The 20,443-nt window shown below is 39.6% G+C and overlaps 1 protein-coding gene across 9 annotated transcripts in view; it reads left to right on the forward strand.

The window, feature by feature from the left end:
• SMAD1 (SMAD family member 1) overlaps positions 1 to 20,443 on the forward strand; it is a 74,279-nt gene that overhangs the window by 46,767 nt on the left and 7,069 nt on the right. For all 9 annotated transcript variants that reach the window (XM_078069278.1, XM_036077773.2, XM_036077777.2 and 6 more), the window contains 3 exons: positions 11,408 to 11,665; positions 14,134 to 14,250; positions 17,259 to 17,480. In XM_078069278.1, the coding sequence (XP_077925404.1) occupies positions 11,408 to 11,665; positions 14,134 to 14,250; positions 17,259 to 17,480 (597 nt within the window). The remainder of the gene's footprint in view (positions 1 to 11,407; positions 11,666 to 14,133; positions 14,251 to 17,258; positions 17,481 to 20,443) is intronic.

Here is a 20,443-nt window from a genome sequence, read left to right on the forward strand (position 1 = left end):
ACTTTCTTTTGTCCAGAAACACTTCTGAAATTTGTTCTACTTATCCATCCCTTAAACTGTATAGGACGTAATTTAACATTCTTGGATACTAGAGTCGCTGAAGCAGGAGAACGTCATGGTTGAGAGTGCTCCATGCCTTCCTAATTCTTGACGCTTCTTGGGTGACCTTAGGGAAGTTACCCTGTAAGCACTCTTCTTTCCAAAGTGATACAACATGCTCAGCCTGGGTCTGGCTTAGAGCAAATATCTGTGGTGACAGTGGTATGTTAATGTAAATTTTGTGGAATATGGTGATCACCTAAAATCGGTTTGAGGATAAATGCTCTTAGTTCTAGAGTCTGTTCTGTATATTATTTGTCTCCCTCTGGCTGTTACTGGTCACTTGTTGGCTGTAGTTTTCTAAGAAATTAATAACTTGTTAAGAATTGTGGCACTGAGTCAGTAGGAAACCCACACATTCAGACTCTAGGGTACTGCCACCCACTTCAGCACAGTGTGCCATTCCGGGTACTCAGAGCCTACGTCTCCTTGGAGTAGCAGTTTTACTTGATTGTAAGTTACTTAAAATATCATCTTTGTGTTTGGTAAGTAGTAAGGAGTAGGGCATAAAATGTGTATGAATTTGGTAAAGAAAAATTTCAGTGTAATTTCACAATTCCAGTGGAGCTGCTGAGATACCAGATGAGTTCACTTTCTGTCACTGAAAAATGTTGAAAAACACTGCAAAAATGTCTCAGAAAGATTCTGAGGGTAATGTGAGAAGCTCTAAAACACTGGTGGCAGCCATCTGTTAGAGGGTTAAATGGAACTTCAGATAAATTTGACAGAGAAGTCCTTTTTTTTTTTTAAGAAAAATCCTCTTTCAAGTGGAGGGGCACCTGGGGTGGCTGTCAGTTAAGCATCCAACTCTTGACCTCAGCTCAGGTCCTGATCTCGGGGTTATGAGTTCAAGGCCTGTGTTGGGCTCCACGCCCAGTGTGGAGCCTGCTTGGGGGGGAAAAAAAAAAAAGAGTGCATAGGATATCCATTTACTTTTTACCTTGCAGTTCTGCTTATTAACTTTAAACAGCCCATACGAGACACTGTATGTCTTAAGTGTTATCGCTGCTTTAACATGGAGCTTCCTTGCAGCTCTTTACTTTGATATCTTCAGTTGGTTTTCACTGTAAGAGCTGGTATGTCTGATAACCAACTGGAATTCCTTTCCTGGATGGGGATTCTGCATTAGGAGCTACACATCATATAGTGACAGAAGTAGAGATAGTAGGATAAAGTTGTTTTAGTTGGGTATTAATATACTATTGAAGAGCTCAGAGTAACGGTTCCAAAACTTTGAAGATGGGATTAGAAAAGGGAATTGATAATAAAACATTTTAGCTATGTTTAAAAATTGATAGAAGACAGTTTTAAATTGCCTCTTCACATTTACTTTTTGAACAGTTTTATTAAGGAATAACTGACATAGACTAAACTGTACATGTTTAAAATGTACAGTGTGATTAGTTTTGACATATTCCTGCGAAAGTATCACCATAGTAAAGACAAGGAACACACACATCACCTCCAAAATTTACTCCTGCATCTTTGCAATCTCTCCCTCTGGCCCTTACTATCATCCCCAGGTAACTACTGCTCTGCATTCTGTCACCATACATTGGTTTGCATATTTTAGATTTTATATGCATGGAATTACACAGTATACACTCTCTTTCTTTCTTAAAGATTTTATTTGAGAGAGAGCAAGAGTGAACATGAGCGGGGGGAAGGACAGAGGGAGAGGGAGAAGCAGGCTCCCCGCTGAGCAGGGAGCCCCAAGAGGGGCTCGATCCCAGGACCCTCAGATCATGACCTGAGCTGAAGGCAGACTCTTAACCCACTGAGCCACCCAGGCGCCCCTACACTCTTTTTCTGTCTGCCTCCTCTCAGCAAATTTTGAGTCATCTGAGTTGTATGAATCAGTATTTCATACCTCTTTATTGCTGAGTAGTAGTCTACTGTATTAATATACCATAATTTATTCATTTGCTTGTCAATGGACATTTGTTTCCAGTTTTTGGCTATCACAGATAAAACACACACATCTGTATGGATATGTTTTCATTTTGCATGGGTAAAGACCTAGAAGGAAAATGGCTGAGACATACGGTAGATATGTTTAATTTTGTAAGAAACTGCCAAAATGTTATCCAAAGTGATTGTACCACTTTACATTACAACCAGCAATATATGAGAATCCCTATTGCCAACACTTGGTATGGTCGATTCTAATAATTAAAAAAAATTATTGTGGTAAAATATATATAACGTAGTACTTATTACTTGACCATTCATAAATGTACAATTCCATAGCATTAAATAAATTCACAGTGTTGTATAACTATTACCACTATCCATACCCAAAATTTTCTCATCATCCCAACAAAAATTCTGTACTCATTAAACAATAACTACTTTTTTCTTTTTTTTTCCAGCCCCTGGTAACTAACATCTGTTCTACTTTCTGTATCTTAATAATTTGCCTATTCTAAGTCTTTCATATAAATAGAATCAAAATCTTTGTCCATTTGTGTCTGACCTATTTCACTAAGCACAGTGATTTTAAGGTCCATCTTCTTTGGTGTAGAGTCTGCTCACATCTTTTGCCTAATTTTTAATTGGTTTGAGTTTTGAGGTTCTTTATTCATGATACAATCTTTATCATCTATGTGATTTGCAAGCATTTTCTTTGAGTGTATGGCTTGAATGTGTCAGTGTAAGACAACACTTCAAAATGAATATCCTCAAACAAGCATTTGGGAGAAAAATCAGAAATTCAGAAACTACAGAAATGGACAAAAATTGGAAGAAAATTAATGAGAGTGATAGAACTCAGAAAATTTTAAGACAAAACTTCATAAATAAAGAATAAATTACAGTATGCCAACGGGAGAATAGATTCTTATTAAAATGTAAGAAGATTCACTGGAGAAGGCAGGAAAACAACTAACAAGTGAATGGGAGACTGGGAAAGAGAGAAAGCGGTTGAAATGGACAACAAAGAAGGTCTAACTGATGTATAATTGGAGCTCCTAAGGTCCTAGAGACTATGGAACAGAAGTTAGAGAAAACCTAAATCTACATATTGAAAGGACCTACCAACTACTTGGAAAAATTCATCTAGAATGATGAACTTTACGACAAACCTTAGTAAAACTATATTAGACTTTCAAGACAAAGAAAAGTCCTCAGGGCCTGCAGGCAAGAAGAACACATAGCTTGTAAAGGCAAGAACGTGCTGAAATCAGACTTCTCAAAATCATCATACAGAAACTGGCAACAGTGAAAAAGCATTTCAGGAAGCTTAAGGAAATCAAAGGCTTGTAGACAAGCTCTCTTTCAGTATCGTGAGTACAGAAAGTTTTAAATGTGTAAGCGTGAATACTGTTACACTGAGCTCTTCCTGAGAAATCTGATGGGGTAACTTTATTCAACTAAGAGATGACTCGGGAAAATTTGGTGATGAAGTTGTAGAGATAAGGCAAAAATAAGAATAGTTATATGGGTAGAAAAGCAATATGTAAACCCTAGATGTTCTGACAAAGTAGAAAGAGTGCAAATTTAAAAATGGAATAGAAGAACAGAAAAAGAGGAAAGCAGAATAAGATTATTGGTTGTATAGATAATAGATGAGAGTCAAAAGATACCATTTAAAACTTAGCAACTGGAAAATACACAAGTAAGGAACAAAGAAAGATTGGAGACACTAAGTACAAATACAAAAATAATCATGCAGCAGAAATGCAAAGCTATCTTCAGAACTTCCTTTAAAAATACAGAAGAGAAAGAATCACATCACATAGAGAAATACGGTAAATATGTGACAATTACTATACAATAACGTGACAAGAGTTGAGACCACGTCGTCATTCATATCAATAAATTAAATGGGCTTAACTCAACAATTAAAGAAATTATCAAGTTAGTTCATAAAGCAAAACTCAGTGCTGTATTCAAGAGATCCATCCCTTCAAAAAATGAAAAGTGACAAAAAAGGTTAAAAATAAAGGAATTAGCAAAGTTATATCTGGCAAATAGAAACAAGAAGTAGGGGCTGTGAGTCTGATTGATACCAGACAAAACAGAATTCAGACCAAAAAGTAGTGACACAAAGGACACTTCATAATGAACATATAGGTACCAAATATCACAGCAACTTCCTGTATAAGGCAGAAACTATAGGATATGGCAGCAAAAACAAATAACAGTGCTCCTGGGTGGCTCAGTCGGTTAAGTGTCTGCCTTCTGCTCAGGTCATGACGTCAGGGTCCTGGATCAAGCCCCGCAGCGGGCTCCCGCTTGCAGCAACTCTGCTTCTCCCTCTGCCCCTCCCCTTGCTCATGCTTCTCTCACTCTCTCTCAAATAAGTAAAATCTTAAAACAAAAACAAAGCATGCTAATAATAGGGACTTTAACATACCAGTCTAAATAGAAGACTGGTCATGTGGAAAAAACATAAGTAATGATATCAAAAGAGGTTTGCAGATTATGTCCACAGGCCAAATCCCTTCTGTTACCAGTTCCTATAAGTGAAGTTTCCTAACTCAGCCACAATCAATTTTTTACATGTTATCTATGCCTTTCTTGCTACAACAGAGGAGTTGAAAAGTTGTGACAGAGGCCATATAGCCCACAAAACCTAAAATTTTTACTCTCTGATCCTTTGCAGAAAAAGGTTGCTGACCCCTGATACAGGAGACCTAAGCAACATTATTACTAAGGTAGCTCTTACAGATACCTGTTAACACTGCACATTGATAATAGAAAATATACGTTCTTTTCAGTGTACAAGCAACACTCAAAAATTTATTCTGTTGTAAGTTGCCAAGAAAATAGCAAGTTCCATAAATTAGGAATAGTGCAATCAGCATTCTTATCACAATACCATAAACCTAGAAGTTTAAAGCAAATAAGCTCTTACACCTGGGGATTTAAAAGCTATTCTGTTAAATGACCCATAGGTGAATGGGCAAATATAAATAAAAATTACATGATGTTTGGAAAATAATGATCACAAAAACACCTACATATCAGAATCAATGGGATACACTTAAACCAGTGATCAGAGGAAAATTCATAGCCTTGAACACCTTTATCAGTAAAAATGAAAGAATAAAAATAGATTACTTTTAAACTTCCAGTCAAAAAAGCTCTAGGAAAAGAACAAAGTAAATCAAAGAAAGTATGAGGGAAGAGAGAATAAAGATGAAAGCAAAAATAATAAGATAGAGAATTTTTTAAAAAGTCAAATCAACAAATCCTCGTTTCAAAAAAAAGACCAAGGATCAGGTAATTAAGAAAAAAAGATTGGGTGGGGAGAAAGCACAAACATTTTAAAAAAGATGTAAGAGGGAAACAGTTATTGATACAGAGGATATAAAACTTCATTGTAAGATTACTTTGCATACCTTTATGCAAGTAAATTTGAAAACCTAGATAGAATGGATAATTTTCCAGGAAAAATATAATTAACCAGAATTAGCCTCAGTAATCATAGAAAGTTTAAATTTATTTCTGTGGAATGAATAAAGAAAGTTATTAAGGAGCTACTCCACAAGAAAGCACCACGCCCAGATAATTTAACGGGGAAAGTCTACCTAACATTTAGAGACTAGTTAGCAACATAAACTGTTTCTGAGTGCAGAAATAATTTATGAAGCAAGTACAACGTTGATATCAAAACCTGATAACGATCACACACGCACACACACACAAAGAAACTTGGATCAGTATCACATATGAATACTGGTCTAAAAGTCCTAAATATCAGTTATTAGACTCTAACATCCCACATTAAGAAAATAATATATCATGACCCAAGCAGGTTTTATGCCAGGAATGCAAGAATAATTAATCATATTAATTAGGTCTAAGAAGAAAAATCATAACAATCTTCAGAAATGCTGAAAAATTCTCTAACAAAAATTTAACACCTGCGGGCAGCTGGGTGGCTCAGTCGGTTAACCGTTTGACTCTTAGTTTCGGTTCAGGTCATGATCTCAGGGTCATGAGATCAAGCCTTTAGTCAGGCTCCCCGCTCAGTGGGGAGTCTGCTGGAGATTCTCTCCCTCCCTCTCCCTCTGCCCTCCCCCCCAATCACAGGCATGCTCTCTCTCAAAATAAATAAATCTTTAAAAAAAAATTAACACCTGTTCCTAATAACAGCACTGTACTATAGGAATGGATGGATACTTCCTTAACATAATATATATACCAGAGTTCTAAAGTCAACATCTTAAGGGGAAATACTAGAGGCATTCCCACCAAGGTCAAGAATTAAGTCAAGGAAGTTCCCTGGCTCCAGTACCTTTTAATGTTATATTGGCACTATTAGCCAACGCAACTAGGCAAGAGAAAACAATTGGAAAGGAAAGAAGGAAAACTCTATTTGTCGGTGACATGATCATTTACCTGGAGAATTCTGTAAGGAATCAATGATAAAACTAAGACAAAAGAATTCAGCCAGGTAGCAGTATATAAAAGCAAGGAAATATCAATAACCTTCATATATAAAAATAATTACCAGTTAGAAGATATAATGGAAGAGAAAACTCCATTTAAAGTAGCAACAGAAAAGATAAAATACAAGTAAATGTAATAAGAAATGTATGAAACCTAATGCAGTGTTCTAGATTGAATTGTTCATCCCCCCCCTCCAATTTATATGTCAAAGCCCTATCATAAGTCCCTCAGAATATGACTGTATTTGGAAATAGGGCCTTTAAAAAGTTAAAGTGATCTCTACATCTGAAACTAATGATGTAATATATGTTGGCTAATTGAATTTAAATTAAAAAAAAAAGTTGAAGTGAGGCCATTGGGGTGGGTCCTAATCCAATCTGTCCTTATAAGTGGAGATTAGAGCACACAGAGAGACACCAGGGAAATAAGCAATGTGAGGACACACAGGAAGAAAATAGCCTTCTGCAAGCCAAGAAGAGAGGCCTCAGGAGAAACCATCCTGCCAACACCTTGAGCTCAGACTTCCAGCCACCAGAACGTTGAGTAAATAAATGTCTGTTTTGTAAGCCACCCAGTCTGTGGTATTTTGTTATGGCAGCCCGAGCAGATGAACACGGATAGGAACTACGGAATGTTCCTAAAAGGTGCAAAAGTAGACTTGAAGAAACCGTCCTAGGTTTTGAATGGGACATCTGAACATCAAGATATTCTTACTGATAAGTTAATTTATAAATATATTGTGACCCCAGTACAAGTACCAAAATCTCTTTTTCTGGAGGTAGACAAGATGATAGCTAAAGTTGATATGGAGGAGTAAGCATGCAGGCAGAACATTGAAAGTGAACTGTGAGGGGGGACTAGCCATATCAGCTATTAAAACATACTATAAAGCCTCTATAATTAACACGGTGGTGGTGGGGCACCGACTAGAATAGGATGGAATGGAATGTCTAAACATAGACCCTAACATATATGGAACCTTATGAAAAAGGTGGTATATCCAATCACTGAGGAAAAGATGGGCTTTTTAATAAATGGTGTTGGGGCAACTGGCCAACCATTTGGGAAAAGATAAAATTAGATCTGTTCCTCATAGTATAAATAAAACTGAGCTACAGATGGATCAGAGCTCTAAGTAAAATAGGAAACTTTATATGCACTGGAAGAATGCATGGGTGAATTCTTCCTTATAATCTGGGTGTAGGAGAAGCCTTTCTGTGACTCAAGACCCATATGCAATAAAGGAAAATATTGATAAATTCGATTACCAAAAAAAATAAGCTTCTTCAAATAAGTAAAGTCAAAGACAAATGACAGATTGTGATAAAATATTTGTAACATATAAAATAGTACAGGCTAAGAGCTCTAATATATATTTATTTATATTTTTTAATGAAAAATGAAAAGACCAAAAAATGGGCAAAAGGCACAAGCAGACCATTTGCAAAACCATATATTAAAATACCCCCTGAAATACATGAAAAGATGATCGACTTTCACCATAAGAGAAATATACATTAAAATTGCACCAAAATACCATTTCTCACCCATCAGATTGACCAATCTTGGGGCACCTGGGTGGCTCAGTCAGTTAAGCGTCCAACTCTTGGTTTCGGCTCAGGTCAGGATCTCAGGGTCATTGGGTAAAGGCCCGCTTCGGGCTCCGCACTCAGCACGAGTCTGCTATAGATTCTCTCTCTCTGCCCCTGCCCACCACTCTTTGTCTCTGTCTAAAATAAATAAAATCTTTAAAGAAAAAGAAAAAAGAAATTCCTTAAAAAAAAAATCTTGACAAAATAGTCTGTCCTAGGGGCTGTGGGGGAAAAGTCACTCTCGTACATGGCTGGTAGCAATGCGAAATGGCACAACCCCCGTGAAGGGGTGCTTGACGATAACAAAGTTGTATCTTCATTTTCATCCAGTATGGCCACTTCTAGGGATTTACCCAGAAGGTACTCCTTTAACAATACGGCAGTATATGTGTGCATAGGGTTATTCATTACAGTGTTACGCGTAGTGGTAAAATATTGTAAACTGCCCAGACATGGGAGATTGGCTGAAGAAACTATGGTGCTGTATTACCTGCAAAAACAAATGAGGAAGATCTCTCTAAATTAGTAAGTTAATTGTAGGATATAGGTGAATAAAGCAAAGTGCAAAACAATATATAGAGTAGGCTGTTTTCCTGTTTAGTAGTAAAGACGAAAGCACATATTTGTCAGCTTAACTTTTTCAAGAAGAAATACAGGAAGGATAAACCAGGGGATAAAAAGAAATTGATTATCCTTTAAGGAGGTTAGATGGGGGGACTGAGTGAACAAATCGTAATATACATATAATAAGATGCCACACACAACATTGGATGACTCCTACAGACAGTGTTGAACCAAAGAACCCAGACACAAGAGTATGTATTATTCCATTTATATGAACACTTGTGCATTTTACTATAGATCTGTGATACCTCAACACATTTTTTTAAAGTTTATTAAAAGATACTTGTACCGGGGCACCAGGCTGGCTCAGCCTGTAGAGCATAGGACTCTTGATCTCAGGGTCATGAGTTCAAGCCCCACGTTGGGCGTGGAGCCCACTTAAAAAAATAATAAAGATACTTGTACCTGTGTTGGCAGTGGCAAAATTGATCTTACTAATCAGAGGTGAGGAAAAAGTTATTTTTCTCCTCAAGCTTATCTGGAGGGTGGCGCTTTGCTGTAGTTGGTGGCTCATTCCCAGGTCATCTGCAAACGCTGATGATGTCATCTGCGCTGTGGACGAAGGACGGCGCTGCGCCCGGAGCCGGACCACCACAGCACACTACAGGGTTGCTGCAGGAACACACATGCCAGACACGAACTCGAGGTGTACATTGCCACCTCCTCCTGCCACTGTCGTCTGTGAGCGATGAGAAGCAAATGCCCAGTTCTCAAATTATAGGCAATAGGAGTCGCTGAGACAGGGGCTCCAGTAAGTAGAGTGTGTGTGTGTATTTGGGGGGTGTCCTTTGAAGGGTCAAGATGGAGGATGGATTCCAGGTGTCGTCTGGTGCTGCATTTTGGGGGCAGGGTTTAGAGGCCCTAATCAGAATTGAGACTATCGCTAGATGACCATGAGAGGCAGGCTGGGAAGTAGTGAGTCCAGCGGCAGCCGCTCAAAGAAAAAGACTGTTTTTAATTGCATGGGTAATTCACAGGCATTGTGCTATTTCAGAGCCTTTGTTTATTTTGGAATATAGATTTCTGTTGACATTGGGGGAGCCTTTATGACAATTAGGAATTTTTTCTTCATCAAAATAGTTTATATTTCAGGTGACTATTGAAAGGTAGGAGGAGGATTTAAGCTTTTGATGACTTAATTTGGCTAGATTCCATCACTGTGCAGTAAAGGAAATACATGTATTATACTAAAAAGATTCGTTTTTTAAAGGATCAGTTAGTGGGGAATTTATTTCTACAGATCAGCAATTTAAGATATAGCTTATGAGACCATTTAAGACCTTCAAGAACCTATTTTTGCTTAAAAGAAAAACAATCTCCAGCTCATGAGTAAGTGATAATCTAAGTGTTCAGGGCACATTTTCCTGCAGGAATGGTGTAAGTTACAGATAGATCCCTGGAAAGCCCTCAAAAATCTATTTAATCCCTAATGCCACTAAATATTGTTTCTTGGGGAGAATATATTCTGAGTTCCAGCTCCCAACAACAGTAGCAGATTTTAAATCTCCTCCCCTCTCCTCCATGCAGATTTCCAAATGGGTGGTTTTTCTAGCCAAGGCCATGAGAGTAGTAGGGGTTCTGAGGGCCTTTGTTCCTGGGGAGGAGCTATCTGGAGACTGTGGTGGGAAGTTGAGGATCTAACCCAGTTAGGGCTTGTTACCCAGGCTTTCACTTCGATTAGCATCTTATTTAGAGTTATTTATAGTGCCTTTGCCTCTAGAGGTTTCTGGAGGTTGCAGACCCTGCTAATTATTAACTCCTTAGGTTCCTACCATACAGAGCTTTTAGGAATGACTTGAGCTGTTTTCTTTCCTTCTCTAATGGTATGTATGTTTTTGGCCTTTATACTTTGAGTATCCAATTAGCAAAATGTGGATTGTATAACCCGTTTTCTCCTTTGCCTGTCAGGTAGTGCTGAGGATTACTGAGAAGTGGGTTACATGCATTAATATCCTCAGGGAAAAGGTTTTTTGTGAAGTGTGACTACTTGGACACAACATAAAGTCTGTCCCACAAAACATATTTTATCTAATTAACTACCTTCATTGGCATTTGGATTTTATGCTGCTCACTGTATTTATCCTCTCAATCTTATTTACTGTGCCTCCTTTTGTTTTAAAGTGAGTTAATGTGTCAAAACATTTGTGGTGAATAATCCATACCATTCAGTAAGTATTAACTCTTTCAACGTAATATCTTATCAACAACCAGAGCTGTGAGCGTGTGGAACCGTCGGTGGTATATGTTCTTAATTGTGCTTCGGTTTTTAGTGAATGAAAACATTAAGAATGGGGCAACCTTAACATTTTTTTTTATTATGTTATGTTAGTCACCGTACATTACATCATTAGTTTTTGATGTAGTGTTCCATGATTCATTGTTTGCGTATAACACCCAGTGCTCCATGCAGTACGTGCCCTCTTTAATACCCCTCACCAGGCTAACCAGCCTTAACATTTTTAACATAGAAGGTGTTTTGCAGACTTTCCTTGGGCAGTTTGTGCTGCAGGTCTCGGGCCTACGTCGCAGCCGTTCTAAAGAGACCATTTGTTACCCCATTTATTCCTGAGTGAAAGGTGCTTTGCACTTGAATGATGATTTTGAGTTGGCAGCAGGGCAGGGTTCATTGTGACGTTATTACAGATATTCATCATTTCCATGTTTATCTCTCGCTTTTCTTTCCCTTTTTCCAGTTCTTCCTCCAGTGCTGGTTCCAAGACACAGCGAATATAATCCTCAGCACAGCCTGTTAGCTCAGTTCCGTAACTTAGGACAAAATGAGCCTCACATGCCCCTCAACGCCACTTTCCCGGATTCTTTCCAGCAACCCAACAGCCATCCGTTCCCTCACTCCCCCAGTAGCAGCTACCCCAACTCTCCTGGAAGCAGCAGTGGTACCTACCCGCACTCTCCCACCAGCTCAGACCCAGGAAGCCCTTTCCAGATGCCAGGTGGGTTGGAACATTCCACGACGTTCGGGTCAGGTAGACAGTGCTGCTGCGAGGGTTGGGGGGGAGCCGGGTGCACCTGCACGCAGAGCGCTCTTCAGCTCTGCTACACGGCGCTCTGCTCTCAGATGCAGGATGCCGCTGTGGTCAAGCAAGCAAATGTCCTGTTTTATCTGTCAGGCACAGAAGCTTGAATAAGTTTTGATTTTGAAGGGTTTTGAAACAGCTGCATCCTTCTAGGAGTGGCATAATTGTTACAGTCTTTGCTCTTGATAAAAGAGAGAAAGAGAAAAATAATGTGTTGCACACATTGCTGTACGTGGGGGGAAAAAAACCCTCTTGTAAGTGCAACCTCAGAAAAGATACTTCCTGAGGGATCACACCCCCCTACTTAATTAAATTCATTTAAGTGGTGATGTAATCCCAAGAAACATATACTTTAGCAACAAAGGAAATGCAGCAGAAGTACTGGAGACCATCTGCTTGTTTAACTTAGCAAAGACAAAAACAATTATCCTCCTTTTTTAGATTTAACTGATGGTGTAATGTTTATAAAAATAAATGATTAATTAGGACATTATATTTTTCAAATTATAGGTTAGTAAGCAAGCATCTCACAAAAAATGATTAGTGCCAAATTTCTTGCCAGTAGACTTCAAGAAGGATGCTCTACACAAAGATGTACTTAACATTGATTAATACTTCAAGAAGGGGAAAATGGGCGGGCAGGCCTGTTTATTAAGCCACTTGAAATGTGTTTAAGTAAATGTGAATTTGACAACAGTGCTGGTAGGTCCTCAAAAATTGAAAAGTGGTCCACACTTGATACTGTTGTCTTTTATTTCCATATTTATGACTTCTTTTGGTTTTGAGCCTTTTATTTTGCATTGTTTTGTTTCTCAATCCAAAACTGTTTAGGATGAGGCAGGGCAGCAGGGATATAGATGAGTTTAAAAGTCAAACTAAGTATCATCTGGTGATCTCCTATTCACCCCACTCTCTCCCAGACCCGTTGGGTTTGATGAACAGGTAAGTGGTGAAGAGATAGTTTCAGAAGCTTTTGAGCAGTGGCAAAGCCAGGGTGGGCCCAAGAGTGAAAAACTGGGAAATTATTGCTTGAGTTTACACTTTGTCCCCGGCTGTGAGGGAGTAAGGCTACAGGCCACGTAAAGGAAACGTGGAAAAGAGAAAGCGGCCAGGGGTGGGAGGAGGCACTTGCGGGAAGAGCAGAGTATTACCCATCGCTCTCTGGTGGTCTCTCCCAGTGGTGCTGATCCATCGGTTGCTGATGAAATTTTCACCAGGTCATTTGCAGAAATTTATTGGATTTGGTCTCAGAGGCATGATGCTCGTTGTCTTCATTCCTGGCTGGAAGTAAAGCAGAGTCAGTGTTACAGCTGCAGGGGAAGGAGCTGAATTAAAAGAAGCCGGAGAAAGGGTGCAGAGGCATCCAGATAAGGTCCCCATAGTCCAGTCTTTGTGCTGTGAGTCCTTGCTTGCTGGCAGCTGGACGGTGGGAGTTCCTGGGTTGTGAGTCAGCTGGAGACTCGGTCTTGGAAATCTCTGAAAAGCTGTTAAAGGAGCAGCAGTATTGGCCATTTGTATTCCACAGTTGCCCTGAGTGATCTCGGCTACTCCTCCGGGTTGTTCATGGTTCCCTAAGGTAAAGCTTTGTTCCCTGCCCTGTCAAGTGTGCGAGATGGGCTCCCGATAGCCAGTGAGGGACTTGCTTTTTGATCACAAAGGACTATTTGTGGGCAACCCATAACCCCTTATTTTATTTAAGAAAACACAAGACCCATATTAGTGTTCTTTGTTTCAAAAGTCATGCTCTTTGCCTCTTATTGCCAGCTGGCTCTGAGCTTTCTAGAAGAACATACGTAAATTCTGAAATAGAAAGTAGCTGTGATAAACTGATTATTATTCTGCTACTAGGGATTTTAAAACTAGTGATTATTAAAGTAGGTAGGGAGAAGGTAGTCCTAACAGTGCTTGAAGTCAGGAGAAATTAACAGTCGAAGTCAGCAAATTGGCTGTAATGAAAGTCAGTTGGTAAATTCCTAAGAGCCTATGAGTTTAACGGAAGAGACCCTGAAGCTCTTTTTCTTAAGAAATCCTCTGTAGCTTTGCCGTCCACCAGTGAAACTGAAACGCAGAGGTCCTCTCAAAGTGGACTGTATGGCAGTGTGTTTAAAGCTCTTCTGATTATTACAAGAGAGCACGAGCCCGGCTAGGCAGACCGCTCCTGGAGCTGGCGGAGAGTGCTTTTCCTCCACTGGGCTGACCACAGCTGTACCAGATCCTGAGGTGTGTTAGGCTTGTAGAAGCGTATACCCAGTTCAGTGTCTGCAGTCGCCATTTTCTGATGGGGGACTTGAAATGGGCAATTCAGTCTCAGTTTCACACAATATACGTTTTAAGTGTGTGTGTTTATTTAAGGAGAAAAAAACCATTTTCTTTAAACTTTGTAGCTGATACGCCCCCGCCTGCTTACCTGCCTCCCGAAGACCCCATGACCCAGGATGGCTCTCAGCCGATGGACACAAATATGATGGCACCCTCCCTGCCCTCAGAAATCAACAGAGGAGGTAAAATGCATTGCTGTGTATTCCCTTTTTAGTGTCTAAAGTTTATCTGTCCAAACGTTACTTTCTCTCACAAATGTTTATTAGTCTGTAAAAAGATAGCTGTTGGAGAAAGAGCTCAATAAGAGAAGCTAGATAGAATTTTTTGGATTACAAATAAATCTTTCCTATGAAGAACAAACACACTGACTTAACTAATGAAGGCCTAAGTACAGTTGTGCGGTCTTCTGTTGAGAGCACAATACTTGATGATTTTGAATTGGTGATAAAAGAATATTTTTAAGTGAAGGACAGAGGGATAGTAGTAAGAAGCAATGAGCATAACATTACTAAAGTGGAGTTGTCACTGGTGATTTCCAAAATTAGAAGTTCATATAACAAGGCTTTCCAAAGGTTCTTTTGTTGATATTCATCAATACCATTATTTTCCAGCCCTCATCCATATACAGCTGCAGCTGGAACAAACTAATATAACATTTGTTTCTTTCTTGCTATATTTATTTGTTTCTAACCTCGTTACAAAAAGGGGCGGAGGCACATGTTTTTCCTCTTCTCACCTGGAAGAGCATAAGCAGCACCTCTAAGCAGGATGGAGCATTTCTTTCCCTTTCTGGTAGAGAGTGGGTGTGTTTCCAGCCCTGTCATACCATAACCATCCCGCCGGCAGTGACTGAGGGGAGAACGCCATCGTTCTGCACTGGCAAGTGGTGTGGGCCCAGCCGAGCAGAGAACTCGGGTCAGTGAGTGTTGGGAGAGTCCCTGAGCACCTTAGGAGGTCATGAGCATGTTGTTGAAGAAAACTGCTCCCAAACAGCCTCTCGTGGAAGAAGGTGCCACCCTGGTGCCCCGTGGCATGGACCATTTCTCAATATGTATGCATTTTATGCACATTGAAGTTACAGTGCAATCTCATTACTAGGTGTATGTCTCATTTCGTTCTTACTACTTTTTTATTAAAATGGGAGGTACCTCAGACTTTATCAGAGTTGCTTACATTTTTTTAAGTTCTTAAAACCTGATGGTAAACTTAAAGAACCTTTCTTAGATGTGCAGTGTAGTAAATTGGAATGTACAACTTCTTAATCTGTAAAATATTTTTACATCTGTCTTACTGGCTTTGTATTTTATGGTTCCTCATAATCTCTCGAACAACCTCCCAAACATAATTATCAACCAAAAAATAAAAATGCTGGTTGAGGAAAAAAAAAAAACTCTCCTGTCTCACCCATCTTTGGAGTTTGTATTTCGGGAACAGGACAGCAGGAGAGGATGGGCACAGCACCGCTGTCCAGTGAGGAGCGGGTGGACCCTGTGGCGATCGTGGTTAAGCCTAAAATGTCTGCTGTCAGGAAATAGGCCTTTCAGTTGCTATAAAATTTTTCCTTTAAATAGCTTTTTGAAATTTCCCCATTAGAATAGGTTTACAGTTAATATCTTCATGAGGAAGGAATGTTGGCCTTTCTGTTACTGTTTTACCTTTGCTGGTTTTCCTAAGGCAGGACTCAGCACACTACAGCCCGCAGACCAATTCAGCCTGCTGCCTGTTTTTGTAAATAAATTTTTACGGGAGCACAGCTACGTCCATTACGTATGATCTGTGGCAGCTTTAGCACTGCTAGGGCACAGTTGAATAGTTGGAGTGGAGACCAGATGGCCCACAAAATCTTTCTGGTCTGTTACAGGAAAAAATGTGTCATCCTCCGACCTAAACGAATAGTATCTTGAACAATCCCAATAGCTTATAAAAGCCTTCTCTAATGATGTCGCAGCCTTCTTTTAAGATTTAGCACTAGGTAAATCACTAAAATTTTGCGCTTTGAAATACAGCAAGCTGACCTGGGATCGTTGCTCAGCAGAGAAGATAGCGTACGCCTGTATTGGGCTCACGTGCTTAAGTGTATAGAGCGGCTAACATATGCGTGGATTTTTTTTAATGATCGTTTTCTTTGTTTTCTTTACCGAATGCTAAAATTAAGTGCATCGGGATATCCGTGGAGGTTGATGTTAAGAACACAGAAGTACTTCTTCCTAAGCAGTTACAGCTTATGCTTCTAATGCGGATATTCTTTCTCTTTTTACGACTGTATGCTCAGGACCTCGTAAACCTCAGATCATTACGTATTGGCATACTGGGCATACGTGGTTTGTATTCCTGGAATCTCTAAAGCAGTGGTATAAGAGGTTTTACTACAGAAGGAACTTATCTTTAGAACCTTTTAGTTGCAAATGTTTAGAAGCATGTTCTGTTTGGAGATTTGTTAGTCTTAAGAGATTTGACTTAACAAGCTGCATCCTGTCAGTAAAGTTGGGTAATTTCCATTGTTGGCCCATTCTGGGAATGGAGAGACAAAACACACCTGCTCTGCATGACTTAAAGCAAATATAAGGAAGTTAGCATGAAATCTGGATGAGCGAGATATGATTCATTCTGTAAAAATGGCCAGCTGGCAAGATTTCTTCCTGCGTTTGAGGACTGGAGCCGAGCTGCGGCTGTGATCGTTATTGGCAGCTGAATGTGAAGTAAGGGAACTGCTTATCAATCATTAGAAACTGATTTTCATTGCTTTGAAAAAAGCCTAGGCCTGTGAAGGCTTTGTTGAAAGTCACCCTTTTTCTGCCAGCACCTTTGGCACATTTCCTGTCCTCTATTGTGCTCTTCCCATTGGTTTTTCACTTGCCACTTGTATTTCTTTAGATGGGGAGCCAGCGTCTGTGGTGGGGAGCGAGTAGCATATTGTGAGTGTTCAGCAAATGCTCTTGGTATGCTTGCTTAGCTGGCGTTTTGGTGATCTGATAGTAATTGGGGAAAATTATTTTCCAATTAAAGGGGAATGTCACACTTAGTAAGGAGGACCTGTTTTGGATGTCATAGAGAAACCGTATACGTTATAATGGCCCTTGCTTTTCCATATCTTCATTCCATGATCCTGAGCCAATTTTACAACACAGTTTCAGTTTTTGAGAGCCTGAGGCACTAACCGAGGTTGACTATAAGCTTTTCTTTCTTACAGATGTTCAGGCGGTTGCTTATGAGGAACCAAAACACTGGTGCTCTATTGTCTACTATGAGCTCAATAATCGTGTGGGTGAAGCGTTCCACGCCTCCTCCACAAGTGTGTTGGTGGATGGTTTCACCGATCCTTCCAACAATAAGAACCGTTTCTGCCTTGGGCTGCTCTCCAACGTTAACCGGAATTCCACTATTGAAAACACCAGGCGGCACATTGGAAAAGGTGAGTTTGCACTCGAACCTCTTTCAAATGTTTGTCTCTTGTGTCCCTGTTCCCCTAGAACCCACTTAGTTGTTCCTAGAGCAGACTCGTATAGCAAACACCAGGTAGGAAACACTGGCTCCAGTTGGTAAATATTCTTTCAGTTTCTATCAGCAGGACGTTGCTCACTTCCCAATCAGCAGTTTTCGTGGTCTGCCGCCTCATCGGAGTTGGTATTAATTAGCTGAAATAGTGATCTGGGGAGCACTGCTCTAGCTTACGTTTTGCTGCAGGATAAAAGCAGCTGTTAGAAAGTGACTTACAACCTAAAACTAAACGCAAGTTAAAACAAGTAAACCTAATGTGTTTCAAATGAGTACCGTAACTCACGGGGAAAAAGAAAGAAAGAACCAATCCAGAATAACTTATGAATATAGTGTTCGGCTATGAATCTCCAGGCCAGGCCAGGTAGGGTAGAGTGCTTCCAAACAAATCCTGAACCCTTTTTAGTAGACTTGATTATCTGGTAGCAATATGAATAAAATAGGGAACTTCATTGAGATAGAAGATGAAGCAAATGACTGAGTGTGTGGGTGGATGTTGCTGAGAGCCTGGCTGTTCACTATGGAATAAGAAACATACAGGTGTGGAGGAGGGCAAAAGATAAACCCTGTGGAGGTATCAAGGTGAAATGATGATTTAATAATATGTGTATGCATGTTTATGTTCTCGTGGATGTGTGTGTGCGTGCATGTGCGTATGTAGGTGTGCTCAAACATGCATATAGTTTGTGATCTGTCTGCTGAAAGGGCCAACAAGCAAAGACACCCAGGAGCAGTAAGCACATCTGGTGCTCGGCCCATCATCTCTAACACCATTTCCCACTGAGAGAGGATCCGGGGTTTCTCAGGGAAAGGGCTGACTCCAGGTAGACAATGATGAGCCTGGAACATTTTGTTACACCAGACAGTGAAGAAACGTTTATGAAAATGATGGGGGAATGTCACAGGAGCCAACTTGGAGGGGCTTCCTGGGCCAGTTCTGGGACGGTTTGAGCACCAAGATAATTAAGTACAGCTATGGATTTTAAACCACTGAAAAACAATAGTAATTTTGTAAGTCCACGCCAATAATAAATGGATAAAGGAATGAATGAGGAAGGCTGGTTGGGAAATGTAGAGTGAGTGCTAGAGTTGGAAAGTCATCATTTTGCAGCCATCAGTCGGGAATCCTCAGTGGATGCTAAACAGAATTTTTTGCGAGAATCAGGATATTTGCATGGTCTTGCAGTGTCTCCTCACAGACTGCCTCTTAGTTACAAGGGAGAATAAAAATCAGTAATCATACAGTGGAGACATTGGACAGCATCTTGACTGGGAGATCAAAATTATCATCACCAGTGAGAGACAGATGGATGTCATATACCACCGGATGTGATGCCCTGAGAAGGAAGTAACATCACCTATGCAGACTTCCAGTCGAGAATGCCAGTCTGAATCTCATCAGTGGGGAAACTTCAGACAAACTCAAAATTCTATTAAAAAGGGTGAGGAGGAACTGTATTCTTCCAAAATATCAACGTCAGAAGACAAAGGTGTGCAAATGTTCCACATTAAAAGAGATTAAAGAGCTATGACAGCTGTGTAATAAGCTGACCCATTGACCCAAATTACAATAAGCTGTGTAATGATCTGTCCCAGAAAGGGGAAAAAATACCACAGAGGGCCTTACTGGGGTCAGCAGGTAGAGTTAGAGCACGAGTGATAGATTAGGTAAGACTATTACATCAATGGTACATGCGCTGGCATTGCTGACTGTCCTGTGGCTATGTAAGAGAACATCCCTAGTCTTAGGATATGCACACGTATATGTATATACACACAAATATGTGGATAAGTAGAGATATCTGTCCATCTAAAACAAATCCTGGGTCAGAATATATATAAATCTATGCATATACATGTATATATGTGTGGATGTGTATATATGAATGTATATGAGGGTGTGTATAAAAGCATAGAGGGGAAGGAGGTGCAAATGATCAAACTTGTCACAATAGATGAATCAGGATAGTGGTTATATGAGTGTTCTTTGTTCTGTTTTTCTTGGCTGTTCTATTTCTGTAAGTTTGAAATTATTTCTATGGTAAACATTTTTTTAAAATGACCTATAAAATTTAGAATGGTGGACTAGATTAAGTGGTTATTTAATAAATGCTTAAAAGGCATTTGAGATACAACACTTGATCCTTAAAAAAAAAAAAAAAAGCCTAAAACAGGAATTAATAGATAGTTCCTTTATATGATTAAGGGAGAAAAAATAAACCCTAACCTTCACATTTGATGATGAAATGCTACTAGGTTCGTAACATAGAGATCTATGATCTGTAAACCCTGTAAATTGTACATAAACACAATTTTGCATACATTTGGGACGGAGGGATATATTTTTCCCTAAGTTCTGAAGTTGACCATTACCCCAAAGTACTAAAAAGCCATTGCACTCTGGAACATTTCTATTAAAAATTAGGAAGAGGGGCGCGTGGGTGGCTCAGTTGGTTAAGCATCTGACTCTTGATCTCAGCTCAGGTCTTGATCTCAGGGTGAGTTCAAGCCCCACATCGGGCTCCATGCCAAGCGTGGAGCCTACTTTAAAAAAACAAAAAATAGGAAGAAAATAAGGATTCTGGGAATGCGGTTATTTAAAATTATTCCAGATGCCTTGACTAATGTATTCAAATGTAGAGTTATCGATAATGGAAATAAGCCAAAATTATCAATATTGCAGATGATGTGATTAACTAATTGATAATATTCTTGGGATAGATTCTTGGAGTGAAATTAGTAGGTCTAAAGCTCTTGATATATTATGCCAAATTACTTTCCAGAAAGCTTTTATTACTTTCCACTTGCACCATAAGTCTGTGTATGAGTGCCTTTCCTCCTTCACCCATGTTAGTATTACTGACATAAGTAATACTGACC

The sequence above is a fragment of the Halichoerus grypus genome, chromosome 3, assembly GCF_964656455.1.
Source record: "Halichoerus grypus chromosome 3, mHalGry1.hap1.1, whole genome shotgun sequence".
Taxonomy (NCBI): Eukaryota; Metazoa; Chordata; class Mammalia; order Carnivora; family Phocidae; genus Halichoerus; species Halichoerus grypus.